The sequence below is a fragment of the Diceros bicornis genome, chromosome 24, assembly GCF_020826845.1.
Source record: "Diceros bicornis minor isolate mBicDic1 chromosome 24, mDicBic1.mat.cur, whole genome shotgun sequence".
NCBI classification, from domain to species: Eukaryota; Metazoa; Chordata; class Mammalia; order Perissodactyla; family Rhinocerotidae; genus Diceros; species Diceros bicornis.
In genome coordinates, this window is record NC_080763.1 from 3,149,666 (window position 1) to 3,175,908 (window position 26,243).

Consider the following 26,243-nt stretch of genomic DNA (forward strand, 5'->3'; position numbering starts at 1 on the left):
TTCTTGTCTTTTGTAAGTGTACATTTACTATGGTCCTTTAGGTTCTTTAGTAAGTAAACTACTTAATAACCAAGATGAAGTTGTGTTTAGATCTTAGGCTTTTGAATTATATTTTAAAACAGTACCCACATTAGGTGTTCATAAGAGCATCTTGTTATATATAATATATATATGTGTATGTCTATATCTATATATTCCTCCTTCCAGAAAGCCTTTATTTACTCTTCACCTACTGTGATTAGGCTAACAGTTAATTGAAATAGTATATGCACATCCATAACCTTTTTTTAGATTATGATTAAAAGTAATATTTGCTAATAAATGTGACTTGGTTTTCTTGATTTATGTGAGATGATAGTTCCCTTTTGACAATGTTAAGGTCTAGACCCTCTTTCCAGAAAAATTTATACATACCTACACATAATTTTGATATACTAAAACTTAAAGAGATTTATTATTTCCCAAGCTCACCTGTGGACTCTAGGTATCAATGGATACCAGGCTAAGAGTGTCTGCTACAGGGGATGGTGATGTCAGAAATGTTCAAAACAAAAGTTCTGTTATATATATACAATTGTTTCCCACATCATGTGGCAATTAAAGCTTTGACAAATTACAACAGGAAATATCTTTGGGTATCAATTGAGATTATCTTATTAAACGTGCTGTTAAAAAAAAAAGAGGGGCTGGCCCAGTGGCACAGTGGTTGGGTTTGCGTGCTCTGTTTTGGCGGCCTGGGGTTCAGGGGTTCAGATCCTGGGCACGGACCTACACACTGCTCATCAAGCCATGCTTTGGTGGCATCCCACATACAAAATAGAGGAAGATGGGCATGGATGTTAGCTCAGTGCTAATCTTCCTCAGCAAAAAGAGGAGGATTGTCAATGGATGTTAGCTCGGAGCTAGTCTTCCTCACACACACAAAAAAACAAGAAACTTGACTTGGTTTCATAAATACTAAAGAATGAATGATATATGACCTGGGTAATTGTATAATCATTCTTCAAATTAAAAACTTACTAGCAGAGTATTGTGTGCCTTTTTATAGTAGAGAACAGTTTACATAGTGGTGCAGAAAATGGAGCACTCAAGCTAGCCATCTAATACTCAAATTATTGAACAATTCTATTTCTGTGTGTGTTGGCAGTGTATTTTGTAAGTATGACAATATAAACAGTAATGGGATGTTTGTGGGGGGGTCTAGGTCAAATATCCATCTGATACTTTTTTATCCATTGTAATTTGCAATTTAGCTAATAAATGACTTTCTCACCTTTCTACTTGGTGGTGGTGGATTTTTAAAGAATCAGTTTGGTGTACAAATCTTTAAAGTTTAAGTGTGGGTTCTTCCACTTCTAAGCTTGATTTTCCTCATCTGTTTAAAAACAAAAAGGATAATGGTATGCCCCTGGAACCAAAGTATCATATCCCTAACTTTTATTAACAATACTATGGAATTAACTGACTCAAACTCCTTTTAAGAAGATATTGAAAGCCATGTAGTTTATTAATATTATGTTGAAATACTAATAAACTTAGAATTAAAGGGAGAGACCTTTCTTCAGCATATGTACAATTTACTGAGTGAGCTATCAATTCTGTTCCTATTTCTTAGGACTTTTTCCATTGGTCATTCTTTCTTGAGATTTTCTAGTTGTCATATTCCCAAGTTCTCTTAAAAGTTCATCATTTCAATTTATTTAAATTTATGGGTGTTTCATTTTCTGTGTAGAATAACATAATTTTAAGATGAACTCTTGAGGGCCGGCCCCGTGGCTTAGTGGGTAAGTGCCTGTGCTCCGCTGCTGGCGGCTTGGGGTCGGATCCCAGGCGCGCACTGACGCACCGCTGTCCGGCCATGCTGAGGCCGCGTCCCACATGCAGCAACTAGAAGGATGTGCAGGTATGACATACAACTATCTACTGGGGCTTTGGGGGAAAAAAAAAATAAATTATAAAAAAAAAAAGATGAACTCTTCATTTATTACTCTTGGTTGTAACCTCACCCAGATTGCTCAGGATTCTGCGAGGGGGAGAAACTATGGTTTTCCTTTCGGATGCTAGGTTGTGGTGGCTAGGATGAAGACTTCGTGTCCTCTGTGGAAACAGCGGAGCTGGTCTGGGCGGTCGCCAGCCTCAGAGAGCTCTCAGACCCTCAGTCGCTATCCGCCCACCGCAGCCCCGCCCCCTCCTCGCCGTGGGCGCTCCTACCGCGGCCCCGCGCAAGCCCCGCCCCTCGCGTCGGCGCTCCCACGAAGGGGCGGGGCGGCGGCGTGCTGACACCTGGCGGCCTCGTGGGTGGGGCGAAGGCGAGCGTGGGCGGCGATTGGCTGGGCCGGCGCGGGGAGGCGGAGGGCGAGGGAGACGGTTGTAGGGCTCGTGCCTGTTCCGGAGCCGGGGAGGCCCGAGGGGCGCGGAGACCCGGGAGGGAGACGGCGGCAGCATGGCGGCTGGGTGCGAGCCGCCCAGCCCTCCTGTTCCCGGCTGTCGCCGCCGCCGGAGTCGCCGGGACCCGTTAGTCCGCCTGTGTTCGTTGTAAGGCTGCTGCCCGCCGTCAGCCCTCGGGCCCACCGGCCCTCCTCCCTCTCACCGCCGCCGCCAGCCCGAGGGTCGGGCCGGGTCACTCCCACCTGCCGCCCACCAGCCCGCGGGCGGGGCCATGGAGGACGTGAAGCTGGAGTTCCCCGCGCTGCCGCCGTGCAGAGAAGACGCCGAGGTGAGTGTGCGCGGGGCCGCCACGCCAGGCCTCGGCTCGTGGCTCGGCGGCCGAGGGGCCAGCCCGGGCCCCGCCGTCGAGGCTTTCGCGCGCGGCGCGCAGCGCCGACCCCGATGCCCTCCGCCCGAGCCCGCGGGGCCGACTGGCGCTCGCCTGACGAGAGGAGCCGCGGCGGGCTGTCTCGGAGGAGGGCTCCCCTTTTGTCGCCAGAGCAGCGCGAGGGGGGCGGCGCTGTTTCCGGTCTTGACCTGGGGTGCCTCTGGTGTCGCCGGCTCGCCGTGGGACGCGGGGCCCCGCCTGCGGGATAGATCGGGGCCTGGAACCTGGGCAACTTGAGCAAGTTTCCCAGAGTAGTTGGTTTTTTTGTTTTGTTTTTGAGGCAAAGCTGTGACCAGCTGAATAAAATATCACAAAGCTAGTTCGTTTGAATCTGAAAACTTCAAAAAGAAAACTTGCCCTTTGGAGGGAAATTAATATTGAGAATAAAATTCTTTATAATTTGGTGTCCTGACTTCTCTTTCTGGGTTCTTTTCGCTCTACCTTACTTCTTCCCTGCCTGACGTTTGTATTGAGGATTTTTTCTATTAATAGTTTAAAATACTTTATGGTATTGCAGACTATTAATTTAGAAGTTTTCAAGACTAAGTTAGTAACATCACAAGGATACTGAGTTATGCTTTAGTAGGATTGAAAGAAAGAAATCTGAAATTTGTAGTTTTGAAACCGGCAAATAGCCATTGATGGTTAAGCAGCTAGTAGCTATGGGGGATTGGAATTTGCCAGCTCAGAATATGTCTGCCTGAATGACATTTTGGCCCCTACCCACACTAACTAACCAAAGGAGTTTGGGATGGGAGGCCTGCCCCCAGAATAGGTCATCGCCGTAGACATCTCCGGGTACCTGGGTGGGTCCATGCTAAGCCCATTTTTAGTTCTGGTTACCCTTTATAAAATACATTTACATTTATAAAGAAAATCTTCATTTGTAAAGGTATCTTCTTCCCTGTACCAGGAAGAATGGGGGGATGGCCTTACCTAGAAACTTATCAGAATGGAAGGCGAGGACTTAAGTCTGCATGATAAACTTACTCATTGTTAACTGTGCTGTTTGGGCAATATGCTATCTGACTCCCACTAGGTTCCTATAGATGACCTCTCCCTGGAGCCTGGGTTACCATGGTAATGGGTGTTTGAGCTATTTTTTTCAGGAACTGAATCCCTTGTCCACTTCAGACTGGATTGAGACCGCCAACCCATCAGCTGGGGCCTTTTGAGGGCAAGAGGTTGGAACTCCACCCTCAGGGCATGCTAATGCCGCCATTCTGTGAACATGTGTCCTACGAAGAGGCATGAAGGCTGACTACGCTTGCGCAGATCACAATTCCCTCATCTCTCCTCACCTCCAATCATTTCAGACCACCTTACCCCCTTCCCCATAAATACCCCTGAGTCCCTATTTTTGGGGAGGCGGATTTGAGACTTGTTCTCCCCTTTTCCTCACTTGGCTGCCTTGTGATTAAACCCTCTCGCTGCAATCTCGTCGTCTCAGTGATTGGCTTTCTGGGCGGCGGGCAAAAACGGACCTGGTGCGGTAACAGTTTTAAATGTTTTAAAAGTAATTGGAAAGTTAAAGCTCTGTTTTTAAGGGACCACTCAATTTAAACCAAATATTCGTTCTATTGAATATCTTCATTCAGGGTTCACATTATTTGGAGGGATCTTTTTCTTGAGATAGTAATACTTGAGAATTTCTTGTTTTAAGAGTAGGCTCTTAAATAGGAAAGAAAAGTCAAATTTAAGTTAGTTAAAAAATGAATTTACACTTTCTCTTTGTTTAGTATGGAATAATGTGAGTGGGGATATGCCTTTATATCCTCAAAATGATTCGGTAGTTTCAGTACTGGAAGCAACCTTAGAAATAATGTAGAGCATTCCCACTTTTCAGGTGAAGAAATGGTAGCTTAGTGAGAATAAGTGGTATGCCAAGGTAATAACAGTAGCACAATGAGGACCTTGGTCTTCTGATTCCAAATCATTGTTCTTTTTAATACACCTTATTTCTTCCCTGCTCTAGTTTAAAATGTTTGCACACTTTGCATTTAATTTTGTATTTTGTATATAACGTGTCTTATCCCTATAAAAATTATAAAATCCTACTGGGAATATAGCTTTCTTCTTTCCTGTGTGAGACAGAAGTAATGCTTAAAGCCTAGTAGATAATGGTGTAGATATTATCCACTGAAAGCCAATTCATGTCTTATTTCATAGCATTGGATGTTCTCTTGGTTGCAAGTAACAAAAACCAACTCAGACTAGCCTAAGCAAAAAGAAAGATAACTAAATCCAGAAAGGTAGGGGTGCACTGGTCTCAGGGACTTGGCTAGCCGGTACTATAATGCATCAGAACTGCCTCTGCCTCTCATCAGTGCTTCTCTCTACTTTCTCTCAGGGTCTCTTCTTTTCCTGGGGCTTCTCCAGAGGTATGGAGTTTGGCCATCAGCTGCTCTGAGGTCAGACCCTTACAGACCTTGCACATTGAGGAATAAAAGTGCCTCTTTCCAAGCTTCAGTGTTTAAAATCTAGAGGATTGGCCCAACTTAAGTCATGTGCCCATCCTTTGGATCAGTCACTATAGCCAGGAAGGGGTGAATACAATGAGGGGCCCAGTCTTATACCCCCTTGGCTAGGGGAGTGAAGTTTATCATTGGTAGTCCTCCCACAAAAATCATAGGAACATTTCCACAACAGATGGAGGGTGCTTTCGGAGCAGACAAGACTATAAATAACCATTAAATAGGACATATAGTTAGGATAAACTGACTAATAAAACAGAATGTTAATTTTCTAATTTCTAGTGAGATATGTGTAGTGTCAAATCGTCTTACATAGTAATGGTTACGTGACCAGCCAGCAGTCTCTTCCACATAGGAAGCACTACGTGGAAAGCTAAATTACAATCCAAATCTTGCTTTAATAAAAATGGAATTGAAGTAGCGAGATTTTAATGAATGCTTTTATGATAGCTTGATGATCCTATCACCTTTATAAGAATACTCCTTCCAAGTTTCTTGAAATACTGGTCAGGCCATTCTTTATAGGACATTGCCAGCAAAAATTTAGCTGTGTTTAGATCAGTTTGCAAAAAGTTTGTCACTCTGTTTAAAACTTTGCTGTGATTTCCCATTGCTTTGAGGATGAAGTTCAAACCCTTAACAGCATCTGCAAGGTCCTGTGTGTGTGAGCTTGCATCTGCCTACCCCTCTAATCTCATTATGAGCTACTCTTCCCCTTGCTCCCTTCTCTGTATGCCCTAACCATATTCATCATTTCTCAGTTCCTGAAATGCTTTAATTTTTTCCCCTACCTCAGGGGTATTGCATTTGCTATTCTCCCGTGCCATGGGTGCCAGCATTCCCCTTGCTCTCACCTAATTAACTACTTGCTCTTGGGTTAGATCTCACTTGAGGCATCATTTCTTGGGAGACGCTTTCCCTGATTTTGCCAACTCCTCGTGCCCCTCTACCCACCCCTCAGAGTAGTTCAATCCCCCAGGTTTATAAGCCTCTGTAGCGCTTGGTACTTTTTTACCTACCTTTGTAACAGTTATCATACTTACAATCTTGGTCCATGGCTATTTTCCATGGCAGACTGAAAGTTTCATAAGGAAGCTTAGTTACCAATAAGTTCTGTTTTATTTGCCACTGTTTGTTTTACTTAACAGTGTCTGGTATATACCATAAGCTTAATGAATGTTGAATTAATGAAAGAATCTTGATTGGTTTTGATAGTAGCGTCTTACCTGTAGCAAGATTACAGTCTAGATGTCAGGAAGAAAAAAAAAAGCAGCTTACAGTACAATTCTTTTTTGTTTTTTTGAGAGGAAGATCAGCCCTGAGCTAATATCTCTCGCCAATCCTCTTTTTGCTGAGGAAGACTGGCCCTGGGCTAACATCCGTGCCCATGTTCTTCCACTGTATATGGGATGCCGCCACAGCATGGCTTGATGAGCAGTGCGTGCCTGGGGTCCGAACCTGCGAACCCTGGGCCTCTGAAGTGGAGTGCACGCACTTAACCGCTGCCACCAGGCCAGCCCCTACAGTACCAATTTTTAAATAAATTAGTTGCATAGTTAGGGCTATTTTTATAATTCAAAAATGAATGTTTTATCTTCTTTTTAGATAGAAAGTGGAATATAATTTATTTCCATTGTAGTTTGGCAACTTAAATATTACTCTTTCCATTTTCCTTACTCTTTGGATTCCCACAGTACAGAATCAAAAATAGGAATTGCTTAATATCTCAGAGTGGGGATCCCTCTCTTAGCTCCTTTAAATTTAGAATGGTGCTTTTTTAACCTGGCGTAGAGTAGAATCACCCAAGGAGCTTTTAAAAAATAACCATGCCTGGGGACCCACCATCACCTATTTTGATTTAATTGGTCTGAGATGGAGCCGGATAGTTCTTTTTTTTTTTTGTGAAGAAGATCAGCCCTGAGCTAACATCCATGCCAGTCCTCCTCTTTTTGCTGAGGAAGACCGGCCCTGAGCTAATATGTATTGCCAGTCCTCCTCCTTTTTGCCCCCTTTTTCTGCCCAAAGCCCCAGTAGATAGTTGTATGTCATAGTTGCACATCCTGCTAGTTGCTGTATGTGGAACGCGGCCTCAGCATGGCCGGGATCCGAACCCCGGGCCGCCAGTAGCGGAGGGCATGCACTTAACCGCTAAGCCACGGGGCTGGCCCCCCAGATAGTTCTAATAGCAGCCAAGTTTAAGAATAACTGATTTAGGGGCTGGCCCCATGGCATAGCGGTTAAGTGCTCGCCCTCCGCTGCTGGCAGCCCGGGTTTGGATCCCCGTGACGCATTGACGCACCGCTTGTCAGGCCGTGCTGTGGCATGGTCCCACATAAAGTGGAGGATTATCGGCATGGATATTAGCTCAGGGCCAGTCTTCCTCAGCAAAAAGAAGAGGATTGGCTTGGATTTTAACTCAGGGCTGATCTTCCTCGCAAAATCAAACAAAAAAAGAATAACTGATTTTGGGGCGGGCCCCGTGGTTTAGCGGTTAAGTGCACGCGCTCCGCTGCTGGTGGCCCGGGTTCGCACCGACGCACCGCTTCTCCGGCCATGCTGAGGCCGGTCCCACATACAGCAACTAGAAGGATGTGCAGCTATGACATACAACTATCTACTGGGGCTTTGGGGGAAAAATAAATAAATAAATCTTGAAAAAAAAAAAGAATGATTTAGAGTCATCTTACTTGAATGACCCTCTGCCTCTCCATATCCCCCCAACCCACTCATTTTTAGAGTGAAATCTCCTTTGGTCCTTTGTTTTAAGCAAAACTTGAGCTAGGGATGGGAACTAAAGGAAAGGGCTTACTCTGGAGGACTACCTTTTTTAGACGAGAGAAACTGTAATACTAATTTTTCTGTTTTGTGAAATGCCCCAGCTCAGGAACAGTATTCTGATTTTTTTTTTCCTGAACTGCTCCCCCCACCTATGTAAAATTTGTAATCTATTTTGGTATTTCTAAACGTTCTGTGTTTCAACCCACCTGATCCATCTGATGATAAGAATTTTCATTTATCTACTGGTTACAGCCTATATCCTGTAGTGCATTTATTTATTTATTGGTCTTTGAACATTTTTATAACATTTTTCCTATCTCTTAGGTGCAATTTTATAGATCATGTAACTTTGCATTTGTATGAGAAGAAGCAGAGAACCTGAAAGATGTTTTAATGTGTGATACCTTCTAGCTCATCTTGATGATTGAAGGGTTTTCACTTGTGAATTAATTTCTATCAAAAGCATGGTGTGTTTCACAGTTAGGGGTATTTTGGCTTAGTTGGCTTGCTTTGGTTTGAAAAATATAGTTGGACTGCTTGGCTAATTATCAAAGTTTTGGAAGTTGATACTACTAATTAACTACAGTAGTGACTCACAATAGATCTTCGGCAGTTTTATTGGGAGTCTGCCCTATTACTACCATCTCTGAAGTGATGGATTTTAGGAGCAGCGTGGGCAGGCTGATATTAAAACTGAGTGTGATACAGGCAAGACTTGGTTGTTAGAGACATGTTCAGATGGATGTCTGGTAGAGCAAGACTGAGCATGAGTGACTTTTAAAATCTTGATGTAGTATGCTAAAGGCATTAGCAGAGTTGGTAGACAAGGCAGGTTTAAGATTTGTTCTGTAGGTAGAAATCAGGGCTAGGTAAACAAAGAGGGTGGACTCTTGAGCCTGGGATCTGATGCTAGCTAGCACCAGGAATAGTTCCAAATAAAATTTTCTGTGAGAGAAAGTTTTCTAGATTTCAGGAGATCCTTGAAATCTTATTACAGCAAGTCTGATACTCACTAAAGTAGGCCGCATACTTATCTGTCCTGTGAATAGGAATAATTTTTTATTCTCTCTGCTATACAGCTTACTTTTTCCTCCCATAATATCTTTCTTATATAAATATGGCATGCATGTTCTATTGCATACAACCTTATGGGAAGTTCAAAATTTCTCTGAAGCCTCTTGTTTCATTGAAAAATTCAGGTAAATTTTGCATTCTATCCCATATGTTCATGTTTGTTTTAATATAAAAATGCCTTTAATTAGTGGCCAATGAAAATATTTTTTTTCTCCAAAAATAAGTCTTTTGCTGAAATTGATATTCCAGAAAGAAGCACATGCTTATCTTGTGGCTGTGAGTGCCTTCTGGCAATTGCCAAGTATTCTCTGGAATATATGTACCCCTGTTTATGTATATGTTCCCCTGTTTTTCTTCTTTTATCACCCACAATGTAGAGATTTCATTTTAGGTACACTCAACAGTACACATTTCTTTAATTGCTTTTCTTCTTTCTCACAGCTCTGACAATTTGCTTCAGGAAGATAAGGCTGTCTGTTAGATTACCAGAGAATCTTTTTTAAAAAAAGAAAGACAAGAAAAAAAAAAAGATCCATAGAATCTAGTGCCATGGATCTCCGTAATGCACATCTATTGTGTGCCTATTCCATGGGATGTGTTATGCTCAATGTTGGGGCAGAGTGACTAAAATGACAGAGTCTTTGGTCTAAGTTTTTTAAAAACATTTCAGTGTAAAAAGCTTATAACATATTGATAAATAAAAGAAGCAGGTGAACATTTAGTTTTTACAGTTTGATTACATTTCCCCCTCTACTGGCTTGGAAATTATACACTTTATTTCTATTCTATTAATCCCTATAAATTAATCATGATTCTTATTTTATGCGGTCAATATTTGTTTAAATATAACTATATATTTGCCATATGGTTCTCTTACTCATAATGTAGTGAGTAAGAGAATAGACTCTGGAATCAGGCTACTGGGACTCGAAGTTAAGTTACTTAGACTTTCTGTAAAATAGAAATGTAAAATAGAGACAAATAGTACCTTTTCTTCAAAAAACATCTTTTAGAAGTTTCTTTAATAAGAGTCTGCTGGTAGTAAACTTTCTGTTTTTGTTTGTATGGAATCGTCTTTTATTTCACTCTTCTTGAAAGATGATTTTCTGAGCATATATTCTAGATTAACAGTTATTTATTTCACCACTTTGAATGTATTATTGCTCTGTCTTCTGGCTCCTATTCTTGCAGTTGAGGAGTCAGAGTCAGTCTAATTGTCTTTCCTTTGTATGTAATCTGTCTTTTTTGTCTGGATGGTATCTTTTTTCTAGTAGAGATAAAATTTACATAGAGTGTAATGCACAGATATACAAAGTGCACTGTTGAATGAGTTTTGATAAATACATATACCAGTGTAACTACTACTCCTTTCAAGATATAGACCATTTCTATCAACAGAGAAAGTTATCTCATATCCATTTCCAGGCAATCCCTACCCTACCCAAATAGGCAACGAATATGATGATTTCTCTAACCATAGGTTAGTTTTATCTGTTCTTGAACTTCATATAAATGGAATCAGGCAAAATGGACTCTTTTGTTTATGGCTTCTTTCACTGAACATATATATGTGAAATTGATCTATATTGTGGTGTTTGAGTGGTTGATTCTTTTTTATTGCTGACTGCTATTTCATTGTGTGAATATACTGTGGATAGACATTAGATTTAGGGTTATGATGAATAAAGCTGCTTTAAATATTCCCGTACAAGTCTTTTTGTGGACGTATGTTTTCATTTCTCTTTGGTAAATTCTAGGAGTGAAACATGTAGTGGTATCTTTTAATTTAAATTTCCCTTATGACTAATGATGTTGAGCACCTTCTCATGTGCTATTGGCCATTTATGTATCTTCCATGGTGGCATGTCTGTTCAGTTCTTTGCCGGTTTTAAAAATTGAGTTGTCACTTTACTCATGATGTGTATTTATGTATTTTGGATACAAGTCTTTTGTTGGATATATGTATTAGAAATATTTTCTTCCAGCTTGTGGCTTGCTTTTTACATTTTCTTAGCAGTATATTTCATTGAGCGGAAGTTTTAAATTTTCATGACATCTAATTTATCAAATTATTTTCCTTTAGGCTTAGCACCTTTTTTGCCCTCTAAGAAATCTTTGCTTTTCCCAAGGTTGCAAAGATATTCTCCTCTGTTTTCTTCTAGAAGTTTTATCATTTTTGCATTTGTTTATACACATACATACTTTTTTTTTTCATTCATTCAACAAGTAATTATTGAGTGTCTACTGTGTGCCAGGCAATGTCATCAAGTATTGGAAAGAGATACAGCAGTGAAGACAGACAAGACATTTGTGTGTGGGCAGGGATGGGATGAGGATAAAGATTCATTTTATTTTCCAGACATTTATCCAGTTGTTCCAGCACCACTTGTTGACTTTTATTTCTCTATTGAATTGCCCTGGTGTCTTTCAGGAAAATTAATTGACTGCATATGTGTAGGTCTTTCTGGACTCTATTCTTTTTCATTTTTGTATTTGCTTTTAGTCTGGCAAATACATTCTTCTCTCTGTGTTTGACGTGCTGCTGTTTCACTGTTTACATGTGCATTTCTTTCCCTTATGCTGCTTGGGATTTATTGGGCTGCCTATTTCCGAAGTATTGTATCTTTAACCAGTTTTGGAAAATTCTCATTAATATCTTGTATAATATTATCTCTCCCCTCCTTCTGGAACTTGGATTCTATAGATGTTAGACCTTTTAATTCTATCTTAATATGTCTGTTAACTGCTCATATTTTCCAACTCTGAATTTAGGTCATGTCTTCAGTTCTGTTTTCTAGTTCACAAATTCTCTCCTTAACTGTGTCCTTTCTTCTGTTTAGCCTATCCACTGATTTTTAATTTTAATTGTACTTTTTCATTTCTACATATTCCTTTTGGCTCTCTTAAAAATCAGTTTCTTAATCCTTGGTCATACTTTTGATACTCTCTTATTTCTTTAAATATATTAAATGTGTTATACTTTTCATTGTTGTAGTATATGCAGTCTTAGTGAATGTGATTCAGTTGTATCTGCTTTTCATGGTGGCTCTTTCCTCTTTTTTTTTAATTGCTTTTTTATTGTGAGCTCATTGGAACGTATCTGTGTGAGTTATTTCTCATCTAGGTTTAGGGTATGTTCCTCCAGAGAGAAAATGTATTTGCTTCTCCCAGGAACCCACAGACACTATCTACCCGGAACCACTTGACATTAAATTTTCACTTAGCCTCACAGAGATAATTGAATTCTAATGCCAAACTAGAGTGAAGGCCAGATTCTGGTTAGGAAGACCCCATCCCACCACTACCACCACCTTCTACTCAGAGCTAAACGAAGAAAGGCAAAAGTACTCATTTCTGTGGGGATGAGATGAGTTGTTTTTTGTTTGTTTTTTAAATTTGTTTATTGATGTCATAATAGTTTATAACATGGTGAAATTTTTTTTTTATAATTTTATTTATTTATTTATTTCCCCCCCTCAAAGCCCCAGTAGATAGTTGTATGTCATAGCTGCACATCCTTCTAGTTGCTGTATGTGGGACGTGGCCTCAGCATGGCCGGAGAAGCGGTGCGTCGGTGCGCGCCCGGGATCTGAACCCCGGGCTGCCAGCAGCGGAGCGCGCGCACTTAACCGCTAAGCCACGGGGCTGGCCCAAAATATATCTTTAAAAGGAATTGAAGTAGACAGAATCTTGCACCCAAGTAAAATAGGGAAAAGGTTGTTTGATAAGCATCTGAAAGTTTAGATCAGGGATGGCAAATACCTATCACATAACATTCTTTCATCCATTACAAATATTGCTTATTGATCACAGCACTCTTGTGTTCCTGAGTCTTTCTCCACACAGTGTTTTAGCTATCTGCTGCCAGTTGATTAAAGTTGGCGTGAACAACAAAAAGTCTTTTTGACATCTCTGATTTAGAAGATCAGTTTTTGGGAGAAACTTCTGGAATATCTAGTCTTATAATTAATGAGCTATTCCATCCATTTTATGAAGTAACATAATCATAATTTTGGAAGTCCAGTTAATCATTGTTTCTTGTCACTTAAATTTTTAGGTGTTTGTGAAGCCATTTGAATCTGCTTTTTTTATAGAATATTCTTAAAGTATAATTTATTTTTTAAAAATTCACATACTTGTATGTCCCATCTTTAACCTTTAATTGGGTGACATTTTTCATAACGTTATTTACTTTTATTCTTGTGTTTTTCTTCCATTTCTAAGGAGTGGACCTACCCTATGAGACGAGAGATGCAGGTATGACAACCTTTTTGTTTATTCAAGCCAGCCCATATTATTATTATCCTTATTAAATAATTTCACAAAGGACTTGAGATCTGTTGACTCATGATCTGTAGGTTCATCACTAAGTATTTTAAATAATAAGATATTTAAGGTTAATCATGGATCTTAAAAAATGGGAAATGAATTGTTGCCTTTCTTCCTTGGATTAGAAGGACATAGTAATATCTACATGTACTTAATGAGTCGCTTTGCTTTTCCTCATCTGAAAAATTAGGTACAGGTACAATATTTGTATTTGTTTTGAAAGCAGTTTGAATTTTGTGTTTGTCTAGTATATAAGTTCAAGAGAGTTGACCATAAAGAAAAATCACTCTTTTCAATAATTGTTCATCTTTGTGTCTGATTTCCAATCAGCCCTCATAATGAAGTCCTCCAGAAGACTGAGTTGAATACTCTCAGTATGGAATTAATTAAAGTGATAGCTAACCCTTATAGCAGTTCGTTTTTCCTTTGCATTTCTTACCATTTGCAGTCAACTCTGCTAGCCTCAGGATCAAGCAGTGTCTCCCAGTCCTGGGAAACCCTTGACTTCTCTTAGTGAAAATTTACTTTTTAAAAGTATGTGAATACGTTTGAGGCATTTTCTTGGTGCTATGGGGAATGCAAAGATGAGTGAAATTTAATTTCTGCCCACAAGAAACTGCTTGGAGAAATCAGACCTATACACAAATAATTATAATGTCCCATACAGTTGAACCACAAATTACACTCTGTTAGTATCTAGGGTATGATGTACCCTGACTGAAAGCTTTCTATATTGAATTCATATAGAAAAAATTTTAATTCAGCATTAGGAAGGTATTTATCTATATTGTTGAAACTCTTTCAGTAGGCCAACATTTGGTATTGGTCTTTTTTTTTGCGTTTGCAATAATACTTTACTTCTACTATTAACTGTCGGTAATAGTTCTAATCTTGTTGTATCTTGTGCTACTTTTGATTTGGCTGAATAAGGTTTCATGTAACTCCAAAGGGTTGATTTTCTTTATGCCTGTTTCTAGACCATAGCAGAGAATAGAAGTAAAATAAGAGACGTTTTACTAATCTGAAAGACCATAATACATTGTACTAATTTTACCCAAACTGCTTATAAAAAGCACTGTGGAAGTTCAAATATCTGACTTTTCAGGACTGTATTTAAAGTTTGAATGTCTCTTTTGATATATAGAGCACATCTGCATTTCTGCTGAATGTGGCTAGGAAATGCTCCCTAAATAATAAGCTCATTAGCAAATTATTACAACTATGAAAACACCTCACAGATTCACTTATATGGTACATATTTTGTATAGGTTTAAATTGCTGATGGTAAATAACTCAACTTTTTTTTTCTAGGAAATTTTACCTGGATTGTTTTTAGGCCCATATTCTTCTGCTATGAAAAGCAAGGTATGAACTTTAGGTTAGGTTCATCAAGAGATTTTATTAACCAACTTTTTTGGAGTAAATTTCTTTAGTAGTAGGAGTTTTATTTGAGGGAGGATCCACAAATATTGTGTGTTAATGGTAATTGTCACTTTTGAGTACCTAAGCTCTTTGCAAATTTTACTGCATGAGTCATTCTCAAGTGTTTCACCACAAATCACAGATGAGTTTTTATATTTTATTTTTCTCACGAAATCTCTGTTTGAAAGATTTACCAAATAATTGACCTTTATTTAATAATCTATTTGCTTTCTAAAACATTAAACATCTGTAATTGCTAATCATACCTTCTGAACAATATGAGATACAATTAAAGCCCAAAATAAGGATATTTGACATTTTAGTTTACCCTTCCTTATCAGGGGTAAAAGTATGTGTGTGCACATGTGTGTGTTTTCATTGAAGTGACTCAAATCCTATTTCTGGTTTTCCAGACTTGAGAGGTCTGGATGCTCCAGGTTATAAAGTATTGCACGATAGATAGATAGATAGATAGATAGATAGATAGATAGATAGATGTCCTTTATATTGCACGATAGATAGATAGATAGATAGATAGATAGATAGATAGATGTCCTTTATAGTCAAACTGAAATGGATTTCTTCAGTTACACAGTTGAAAGGGTAAATCTCATTTTAATATATATAGCAATGTTGCCATTTCTTAGAGGATTCAGCCCTATGAATTATGACAATGCTGCTAATTCTCTTTGATTTATAATATGAAACTTTGTATCACAAATGTTTTCCCCAGTACCTGCCTATTTAGAAGGTGGTATTCTTCTTTATGATAGCTACCTATAGTAGGTTTTGTAAAAACTGTATAATTTTAAACTTTCATGATATAATTTAATATATTTATGAATTTTACATGATTGGGAGTTTTTTAGAGTCATTCCTTTTGAAACTGGAAGGCTTTTTGAGGCCTACCTAAGAGTAATCCTAGTCATTTTGACGGCCGTATAGCTAGTTGGAAAGATGAGGTATTGGTTAAAAAAAAAAAATTCCAAGGAAAGGATAGGGTAGATAACTATAGACTTAACTGTGACTTACTTTGTAAAGACAAACCTAAGCAAGTTATTGCCCAAATAATGTAGTATTTACAAAATGCTGGCTTTCAAAATGGTTTTAGAATTATTTGCTTTTTGTATTCCCACTGCACTTTATAAATATGCCTGTTATACTGTTTGTCACATTAAATTATAAGTATTTGTTTATAGATCTAGCTCCTTAAAACCTCTTGCCCCTCAATTTCCCCATGGTCTTATTACACTGAGGAAAAGCCTCTATGGCAGAATTTGATTATTTCCCACCCTGAGTCACCATAGTACAGCTCATATTTCTTTTTGTACCATCATCCAAAAAATATGTAAAAACAACAACAAATAATAATAATAGAGATAAAGAAACTTTGGGGAATAAACTCCTTTTCTAAGACTCATTTAGTTAAACCTATCTTTTATTACCTTCAAATATGTTTTTAATAAAAGGGACAGATTTAAGCTGTTTATAACTAATAAACTATTTCTTTTTGTAAAATTTTTCTGTTTGTAGGTATGAGGTAAGGTTGTAATTTGATTTATATTGAAAATTAAAAATATTGTGTTTGCAATTAATATTTGGGTTCTATTTTATTAAGGTTCATTTTTACTTAGTAATAGTATAAGGTACCTTCAAAGCTTATTAAAACAGATTTTTATCCTGGATTATGTATCTAATAGTTTCTCACCTTAATAAAGTAGGTAGGAAAACTTATTCATATATCATAGATCAAATGTAAACAAAGGAATGAATGTTGAATTCATTTTGGAGGTTTGATAAGTGTGAATATGGAACATTGATTAATTATTAATCCTTCCAAATGCTTACCTCCCTTCCCTTAACTCAGGATGTACTCAGGAAATACAAAGGTAATTGAACTCTAATCTATGCCAGACATAGGAAAAATTGCTGCAGAAACATTTAATATTTAAAACTTTGAGAACTATATTTTCTTAGCTCAGGCTGCTAAAATAAAATACCATAGACCAGATGGCTTCAACAGCAGACATTTATTTCTCACAGTTCTAGAGACTGGGATGTCTGAGATCAGGCTGCCAGCATGATTATATTTGGGTAAGGGCCCTATTCCTGGCTTGCAGACTGCTACCTTCTTGCTGTGTCCTCAGGTCGTGGAGAGAGGAAGCTCTGATGTCTCTTCTTCTTCTTATAAGGGCACTAATTCCATCATGGGGGCTCCACCCTCATGACCTCATCTAAATCTATCTTATTACCTCCCAAAGGCCAACTTTGGGGAAGAGACAAACATTCAGTCCATAACAAATATAAATTATTCTTTGACTTTTCTCATGAATTATTAGTATTACTGTTCTGGACTGTTTAATGCAGAAAGTGAGAATTAAACATATAGGATTATGAGCTGAAAATATCATAAATTTGAGATTATTAATTCTGCTTCCTCCTGCCAGAGTGAGTTGTTAATTCATTTATGGAACACCTACCATGCTCCAGGCACTGTTACACATACTTAATGTGAATCAGTGAACAAATGAAATCCTTGTTCTCATGGAATTTGCTTTTTTTTTTTTGTGAGGGGGTCAGCCCTGTGCTAACATCTGCCAATCCTCCTCTTTTTTTGCTGAGGAAGACTGGCCCCTAACATCTCTGCCCATCTTCCTCCGCTTTATACAGGACGCCGCCACAGCATGGCTTGACAAGCAGTGCGTTGGTGCGCGCCCGGGATCCGAACCGGCGAACCCTGGGCCGCCACAGCAGAGCGCGCGCTCTTAACTGCTTGCGCCACCCAGCTGGGCCCTGCATTCTTTTTTTGTTTTTTCCCTGTGAGGAAGATCAGCCCTGAGCTAACATCCATGCCAATCCTCCTCTTTTTGCTGAGGAAGGCTGGCCCTGGGCTAACATCGGTGCCTGTCATCCTCCACTTTATATGGGACACTGCCACAGCGTGGCCTGACATGCGGCGCGTCGGCCCTGGATCCGAACCGGGGCGGCCAGCAGTGGAGTGCGTGTACTTAATTGCTATGGCACAGGGCCGGCCCCCTGGAATTTACATTCTAACTACTAAAATAACATGTTATCTGTAAATTCACTGAAACCTATAATCACTTGCAAATAAAAATTTATTTAATAATTTCTAGAGTTGTCATGTTAAATTGCTTTAAATATAGAGCCAAAAAAGCACCACAAAATATAATAAGATATCATTTGGAGTTGCCAGTTTTAACTTTAGGGAATTTTAAACCATGAAAGGTTAATTAGATTCCGTGAATTGTATAAATTAATTCTGGTTTGTAGTAGAAAAAGTGTACTGGGAGAGGCAGGGAGTAGTCTAGAGATTTGGGCTTTGGTACTGCTATTAACTAGGTCAGTGATGTTGAACAATTGTTTATGTCTTAGTAGTCCCCTCTAAGGAATGAAGATTGTAGTCAATATATGTAACTACCATTTACTAAACACTTGCCATGTGTCCCAGGCACTATGCCAAACACCTTACATATACAGTAGTCCCCCCTTATCCTCCAGGTGTAGGTTCCAAGACCCCCAGTGGATGCCTGAAACCATGGGTAGTACCAAACTCTATATATACTATGTTTTTTCCTATATGTCCATACCTATAATAAAGTTTAATTTATAAATTAGAGACAGTAAGAGATTAACAATAATAATAAAACAATGATAAGCAATATACTGTAATAAAAGTTACTGTAGATCTTAGCAACCTCAGCATACAATTTTTTTTCTTTCCTTATTAAGTCGAGAACTTGCACCTTTTCTCTTCAAGGAAGCATTTTATGGCTTATCTTTGGCAGATCTAAATTGCTGGCATCACTGCTCTCGCACTTCAGGGCCATTAACAGGTGTACCTCATTTTATTGCACTTTGAACATAATGTGTTTTTTATAAGACCCTCCACCAGCAAAAAGATTACGACTTGTTGAAGGCTTGGATGATGGTTAGCATTTTTTAGCGATAAACTATTTTTAAATTAAGGTATATATGTTGTTTTTTTAGGCATAATGCTATTGCACACTTACTGGACTACAGTATAGTGTAAACATGACTTTTATATGCACTGAAAAACCAAAAAATTCATGTGACTCACTTTATTGTGATATTCTCTTTATTGGGTGGTCTGGAACCCAACCCACGATGCTCCATGGTATGCCTGTATTAAGTAAAACAAGAGTAATTTGAACACAGGCACTGTGATACCATGACAGTTGATCTGATAACCCAGACGGCTGCTAAGTACTAACAGGTGGTAGTGTATACAGCTGGATACGCTGGACAAAGGGATGGTTCACGTCCTGGGTGGGACGGAGTAGGGTGGCTTAAGACTTCATCACACTACTCAGAATGGCACCTGATTTAAAACTTGTGAATTGTTTATTTCTGTAATTTTCCATTTAATATATTGGACCATGGTTGACTGTGGGTAACTGAAACTCCAGAGAGTGAAACCGTGGATTAGGGGGGTTCATTGTATTATTTTATATAATTCTCACAACCACTCAGTGACTAGATAGTGTTTTCCCCATTTTCACATGAGAAAACTGGGCAGTAGCGCTCAGGTCATTAGCAGAGCTGGGATATAGAGCTTGGGCTCTCATACTCCAAAGCCCATGCCTTTAACCACTATATAGTATGTTTCCCAAATAAATTATCTTATCCCATCAAGCTCTAAAATTATAGATGTAAAATAATCCTTAGTTTTTTGAGGACATGTAGTGTATTAATCTTGAATCATTGAAGTATCGTGCTGATCACTTCAGGTATATTATTACAAAATTAGCTTTAATTTCCTGTACTTGAGGCTCAGATATGGCTATATTAATTCTAATGTTGAGTCCTGTGTATTTTCAAACATCTGTATTACGGTAAGATAGTGTTTTGTATTTTAAACTATTTCTCTCTCTTGCTTTCCCCCTTTTTTTTTAATAGCTACCTATACTACAGAAACATGGAATAACCCATATAATATGCATAAGACAAAATATTGAAGCAAACTTTATTAAACCAAACTTTCAACAGTTATTTAGGTAAGAATCATTGCTGTGATTTATAGAAATTAAGGGTAGCAAACATGTAATGTTTTTATTTCAAGTTGAATCTTATAGTACATCATTTAAAAAATAAATTTCTTTTAAGGTATTTTAAGTAATTCTTGCGCATAATGCAGAATTCTAAAGTTTCAAAAGAATGTATACTGAAAAGTAGGTTTCCCTATTCGTGTCCCCTCCCTAGAGGTGTCCATTGTTACTTCTTCCAGAGTTATATTACATCTATAAGCATATTCCTACAGATAAAGTTGTATTTTTCACACTGGCTTTTTTTTTTTTTAAAGATTTTATTTATTTATTTTTTCCCTCCAAAGCCCCAGTAGATTGTTGTATGTCATAGCTGCACATCCTTCTAGTTGCTGTATGTGGGACGCGGCCTCGGCATGGCCGGAGAAGCAGCGCGTCCGTGCACGCCCGGGATCCGAACCCGGGCCGCCAGCAGCGGAGCCCGTGCACTTAACCACTAAGCCACGGGGCCGGCCCCCACACTGGCTTTTAAAAAAATTGTTACATTTTTTGGAGATTGCTTCATATTATTACTTAGAAAGCTGCATTATTCTTTTTAAGTTCGTAGTAATCCATTGTATAGTTATACTAAAATTTATTCAATGCATCTCCTCTTTTTGGACATTTAGATTGGTTGCAGATTTTTGCTAATATAGTGAGTATCCCTGTTAATTCGTATGTGAATATATCAATAGGATAAATTTGTAGAAGTGGAATTGCTGGATCAAAGAATGTGAGCATTTAAAATTTTAATAGATGTTGCAGATTGCCCTCCAGTGAGTTGTTTCGGTTTACATTCCACTTTAGGGTATGGTTGTTGTCAGGATTCTTACAGTTCTTACATTGGATTATCCTTGGATCCTGAGCTTCAACTTCTCTGTGATAAGCCCTGAATTTGACGTTGTTACCACCTAAATAATCATTAAAGCACTGTAATTCTTTTTTTTTTTTTTTTGTGAGGAAGATCAGCCCTGAGCTGACATCCATACCAATCCTCCTCTTTTTGCTGAGGAAGACCGGCTCTGAGCTAGCATCTATTGCCAATCCTCCTCCTTTTTTTATCTCCCCAAAGCCCCAGTAGATAGCTGTATGTCATAGTTGCACATCCTTCTAGTTGCTGTATGTGGGACTCGGCCTCAGCATGGCCGGAGAAGCAGTGCGTCGGTGCGCGCCCGGGATCCGAACCCGGGCTACCAGTAGCGGAGCGCGTGCATTTAACCGCTAAGCCACGGGGCTGACCTGCACTGTAATTCTTAAAGCAATATTGACTTTAATAATTAATATCATAACTTGACCTATAGTTGTGTTAAAAGACAGGTAGTCTTGGATAGGTTAGAAATGGAAGTTTTTCACAAAATTAAATAAGCCTGGCATATTAATAATGCCTTATTTTATTATTATTTTTTTTTAAACTTTTTGTTTATTGCAGTAACATTGGTTTATAACATTGTAAAAATTTCAGGTGTACATCATTGTACTTCTATTTCTGCATAGATTACATCATAAAAATATGGAACGCTTCACGAATTTGCGTGTCATCCTTGCGCAGGGGCCATGCTAATCTTCTCTGTATCGTTCCAATTTTAGTATATGTGCTGCCGAAGCGAGCACAATAATGCCTTATTTTAAATGTTTTCCAAACTGTAAAATTCCAGGACAGGTGGTCTCTTGGCTGTTTTCTGCTCTACTGAAAGTTAGTTCAAACAATGAATGTTTGACTCATGGTTTCTATTTTGATTAGCTCCTTCTCTGTCAGACTTGGGGCTTCCTCTGAATTTTCCTATGTAGGGTTATGAGGAGGGAGTCACAGGGCCACTCAGAGAAGAATCTACTGGTCCTGGGGAAGTTAGTAGAAATAGAAGAATAACAATAAGGAATACAGGCACTTTTTGTCTTTATTTTCTAGGTCCATTGTGATCTAGAGAAAGGTTTCTTCCTGCTTGTGATTTTTCTATTTTAACCAGATAGAGTTATTATACTAAAATATCAGAGAAATGTTAACATGTTATTTAAGACTTTAATGCCATGGCTTCAAACAATATAAAATCTATGACCCTGTTCTTGGGAATATGTTACCTTGAAAGTTTTTCCGAATTCTTTTCATGGTTCCCAAGAATTTTCAAGTTTCTTATACATAAAGAGAGTTTTATCTGAAAGTGTGCTTATCACAAAATATTCTATTCTCAGATATTTGGTGTTGGATATTGCAGATAATCCAGTTGAAAATATAATACGTTTTTTCCCTATGGTAAGTATCAATATTTTAATGTCATTCAAAATTTATTTATGATTTGACCTCTTAATTGTGGTTCTGAAACTTAATGATAATGAAACATAATTCCCTCATAATTCCCCATGATTCCCTATCCTGCTTTTACTTTGCTATGACTGAAAATTGTGGGATTATAGTTTAAAGGAAATTTATTATTTTTAAAACCTTTTTATGATCTCCAAATATTTGAGAAATCATACTTTGAATTTATTAAATTCAAATTAAATTTTAGCTCCTATAATTTTTTGAACTTGTTATATAGTTGCATATGTAGCATTTTGGAAATTCCTTAATTAACGTAATTTTTATTGTAAATTAGCATAAAATTATTTTCAGTATATTTTATTTCACTGTATATATGTATTTTATGCTTATGTTAATCTACATGTTTTATTATAACACATTGTCTTTTGCCTTCAGACTAAAGAATTTATTGATGGGAGCTTACAAACTGGAGGTAAATAATACTTCCTTTACTTAGCTAATATTTATTTTTAGGAGATTGTTATAGTTAATTTTTTACTTAATATTTATCTTAAATGCAGGCTATGGAAGTTGTAATTATATATAATAGGCTATTCTAAGATTTGCCTTTTCTCAACTTCTTGTTTCATTTGGATAGGCTTTCGTAACTATCCCTATAGAACTATTTTCAAATTGTGAGTCACCTTTAAATCTCTTTAACCTATAAGTCTGTTGTATTTTCTACACAGTATAAATAAATTGTAAAGATTTGAAAATTAATAAATATCCAAGTTGTATGTGTAAAATATAAAATGTTTAAGAAAAGATTTATTTTACTATAGGGCGATACATAGTTTCAATATATTTTAGCTGCTGAATCAGATGTTTTTCTATCAGAATAACTATTTCTTGTTTTTCAGGAAAAGTTCTTGTCCATGGAAATGCAGGAATCTCTAGGAGGTATGAATTAAGAGATAATCTTTCTTTCTCTAGAATTTAATTAATGAGTTGTATTTTCTGTTATTTTCTAAAATTTTTTCCCCCTCTTCAGTGCTGCCTTTGTTATTGCATACATTATGGAAACATTTGGAGTGAAGTACAGGTAAGAAAGTACCCTGAAACCTAGCCACAGTTTAAATTCTCCTTAAAATGAGTTAATGGAGACAATTTGGGAGTTTGAAGTTAATATTCTCCTGATTTAGTCATTTAATCATTTTTGATTAGCCAGACTCTTACATCCCATGATTAGTCTCTTAACTTTTGTAGCTTTTCTACCTTGTATACATTTGCTTACGCTAATATTTTGTGGTTTGGGGGAGCTACTCTTGTTATTTTAAGAAGCCGAGGTAGTTGTAGTTGGAATAACCCATGGAAAACTGCATACTTACTACTAGGGAATTGATTAATTGGAGTTTAAAAATTCTTAGACACAGGTGTTATTGCTTGCCTTGTTTAAAAGGCAAATTTATTGTTTTCCTTTAATAGTAGTTGGATGAAAAATTACCTCGAAATTGTTTTATTTCAATTTACAATTCAGTGATTATCAAGAATCATCTTTTCCAAGCATACTGCATAGATAAAAGAGAGGGAGAGAGGCTCGTGAGCTTCTCACCCAAAAACAAAACAAAAACCCAGCCAGTGTTTCCTTTCTTAGTGTATCTCATTGTCCAAGTTAGAAATCTTGTTGTAATCATTGACACCTCCTTCTCTTTCACTCCTCATTCCCAAACTGATGCATTACCAAATCCTGTCTGTTTTATGTTGTAAAATATACCTTGAGTATGTCTTTTTTATCTTTCTCTTCGTCATCATTTAATCCCCCTTATCTAAGCTCCAATCATGTCTCCCTTGGGCTCTTCCAGTAGTAGCCTTCTTAGTGGTCTCATGCATTTTTTCCTTCTCAAGTCTGTTCTATTCTCCATACTACCGTTGGAATGATCTTTTCAAAAGATAAATGCAATCATATATCACCATACCCTAAAAAGATCTCAAAAGTTTCTGATCTTTAATAGTTCTTAACATGACCAATGAAACTTTGCATGACATACCCCTAATAAACCTCTCCATTCTTACACCATGTTCCCCATTACTCTCGACACTTGAGCTGTGTTTACCATTAGATCCACATGCCTGATACATAGTAGACATTGCAGTTCTTATTTAGTTTGTTTGGTATCCTTTATGTTTAAATTATAATGGAAAAGTTTGCTTAAAAGTATCAATTCTTAAAGGAATATTATTTGAATACAAATGCCTTGTTTACTTAATTGAAAAAGATTAATGCTTGGTAGACTTTATGTTTTATATATTCTCTTTATTACTTAGTGTCTTGTCAGTAATAATATTAATAGTGAAAATAACTTTCATTTACTGGGTACTATTCTAGGCACTTTTACCTCATTTAAGCCTCATAACAACAGAAAGCAGTAGATATACTTCCCCTCATTTCACCAGTGATAATACTTTGAGCATGTACTGTGTGACAGATGCCATACAAGGTGCTGTACACTTAATTTTTCCCGTCTTCACAATAGCCCTCCAAGGTAGGAATTATTATAATTCCCAATTTACAGATGAGAAAAAGCTTAGAGAAGTTGAGAGCTGGTGAGCAGAGGGATTTAGTCTGACCATGCTGTCGATTTTTCCATGACAACTCACTACCCCTCTGTAATATAAGCTGTATGATTATGATTTCCTATTTTAGGTAAATTTTTAGATAAGTTCCTATTTTAGATAAATTCTGGAAAAATTGAGATTCATGAAATAACACTATTGCCTTGGTTTTCTTTTTCTGTTTTCAGAGATGCATTTGCTTATGTTCAAGAAAGAAGATTTTGTATTAATCCTAATGCTGGATTTGTCCATCAACTTCAGGTAACTTCTCTCTTCTTCTTTAAGGCAGTCAGAAAATAGGATAATTAAAGTCTTATGTCCATATAAAAATTGCCGTAATCTGACTAATTTGATTTATTCAAATTTCTATCTCTGTTTAAAAGTATTTTCTTAAAAGCTGCCATGGCCAAGAAAAAAGAGTTAAAGGCACATTGTTTAAATCTACGGTAAAATAATTGATGTTAGAAATTTCTTCAGTTTTTTCTCTATTTTGATCACACAAACAGAGCATAAGAGTTTTGATTCTAAGTATACTACATATAGCAGCTTTTTCTATTTTATATGCTTTATCTTTTCCATGTTTCAAATTTTGTTGAAAAAAAGATAGTAAGATAAACCTGTTAATTATCTAATTAAACTAGTTTATTTAATATTTTACAAGAAGGAAAATCATAGGTTGAAGAATGTGTTCTAGGTAATTCTGTCCAGTTATGCGAGAATACATCTCACATTGACACATCAAGAGCATTACAAAATGGGTCGCCTCAGTTACTAAAGTTGAAATTTTACTTCATTTTTATTTTTAATTTACTTTTAGTTTTTACTTCATTCATTTAAAAGAGAAATAGTAGTAGCTCTGACTTCAGCTTGTTTATGTAAAATGTTTCATTTTATTTCTTCCTTGTAATTATATTACAGAATACAAAACTATAATTTATAAGTTTCTTTGCCTTTTAACTCTGTTGTGTAAAAACATTCTCTTTTTAAACTGATTTTTGTATTTGAAAAAGTAGTATATACCCATGTTTAAAAAAATTAAAATTCAGCAATGCCTAAGGAGAATACAATGAAAAGTAAGTCTCCTTAATAGTAAATCTTGAAGATCATTCTAAAACAGTATGTATAGCTATACCTGCATACTATTTATATATATACATATATATATGTATGTACGTATATGTATCACAGTATTATATGACCAGTTTCTTATACATGGACCTTTAGATTTTTTTCTAGCCTTTCATGATTATAAACAGTATTGGAAAGAATAATTTGGTAGGTACATCTTTGTTTACATATGTGAATATTCCTGTAAGGTAATTGATCAAGGTGGAATTGTTGGAAAGCATTTGAATTTTGATGTTGCCAGATAACCTCTAAAAAGACTGAAATAGTGTAAACTTACACCACCAAGAAACAGGAGTACCTGTTTCCACATA

At 37.3% G+C, this 26,243-nt stretch overlaps 1 protein-coding gene and 1 non-coding gene across 2 annotated transcripts in view; one reads left to right on the plus strand and one right to left on the minus strand.

The window, feature by feature from the left end:
* Positions 1-2,583: 2,583 nt before the first annotated feature.
* STYX (serine/threonine/tyrosine interacting protein) overlaps positions 2,584-26,243 on the plus strand; it is a 40,279-nt gene continuing 16,619 nt past the window's right edge. Inside the window, exons 1-9 of the mRNA XM_058566933.1 lie at positions 2,584-2,716; positions 13,366-13,398; positions 14,782-14,835; positions 19,831-19,928; positions 22,143-22,203; positions 22,648-22,684; positions 23,112-23,151; positions 23,243-23,293; positions 24,993-25,065. Coding sequence (XP_058422916.1) covers positions 2,660-2,716; positions 13,366-13,398; positions 14,782-14,835; positions 19,831-19,928; positions 22,143-22,203; positions 22,648-22,684; positions 23,112-23,151; positions 23,243-23,293; positions 24,993-25,065 — 504 coding nt within the window. The 5' untranslated portion in view covers positions 2,584-2,659. The remainder of the gene's footprint in view (positions 2,717-13,365; positions 13,399-14,781; positions 14,836-19,830; positions 19,929-22,142; positions 22,204-22,647; positions 22,685-23,111; positions 23,152-23,242; positions 23,294-24,992; positions 25,066-26,243) is intronic.
* LOC131421352 (U6 spliceosomal RNA) lies at positions 21,460-21,566 on the minus strand. The gene has a single exon (XR_009223825.1). It is a non-coding gene; the product is annotated as a U6 spliceosomal RNA (small nuclear RNA).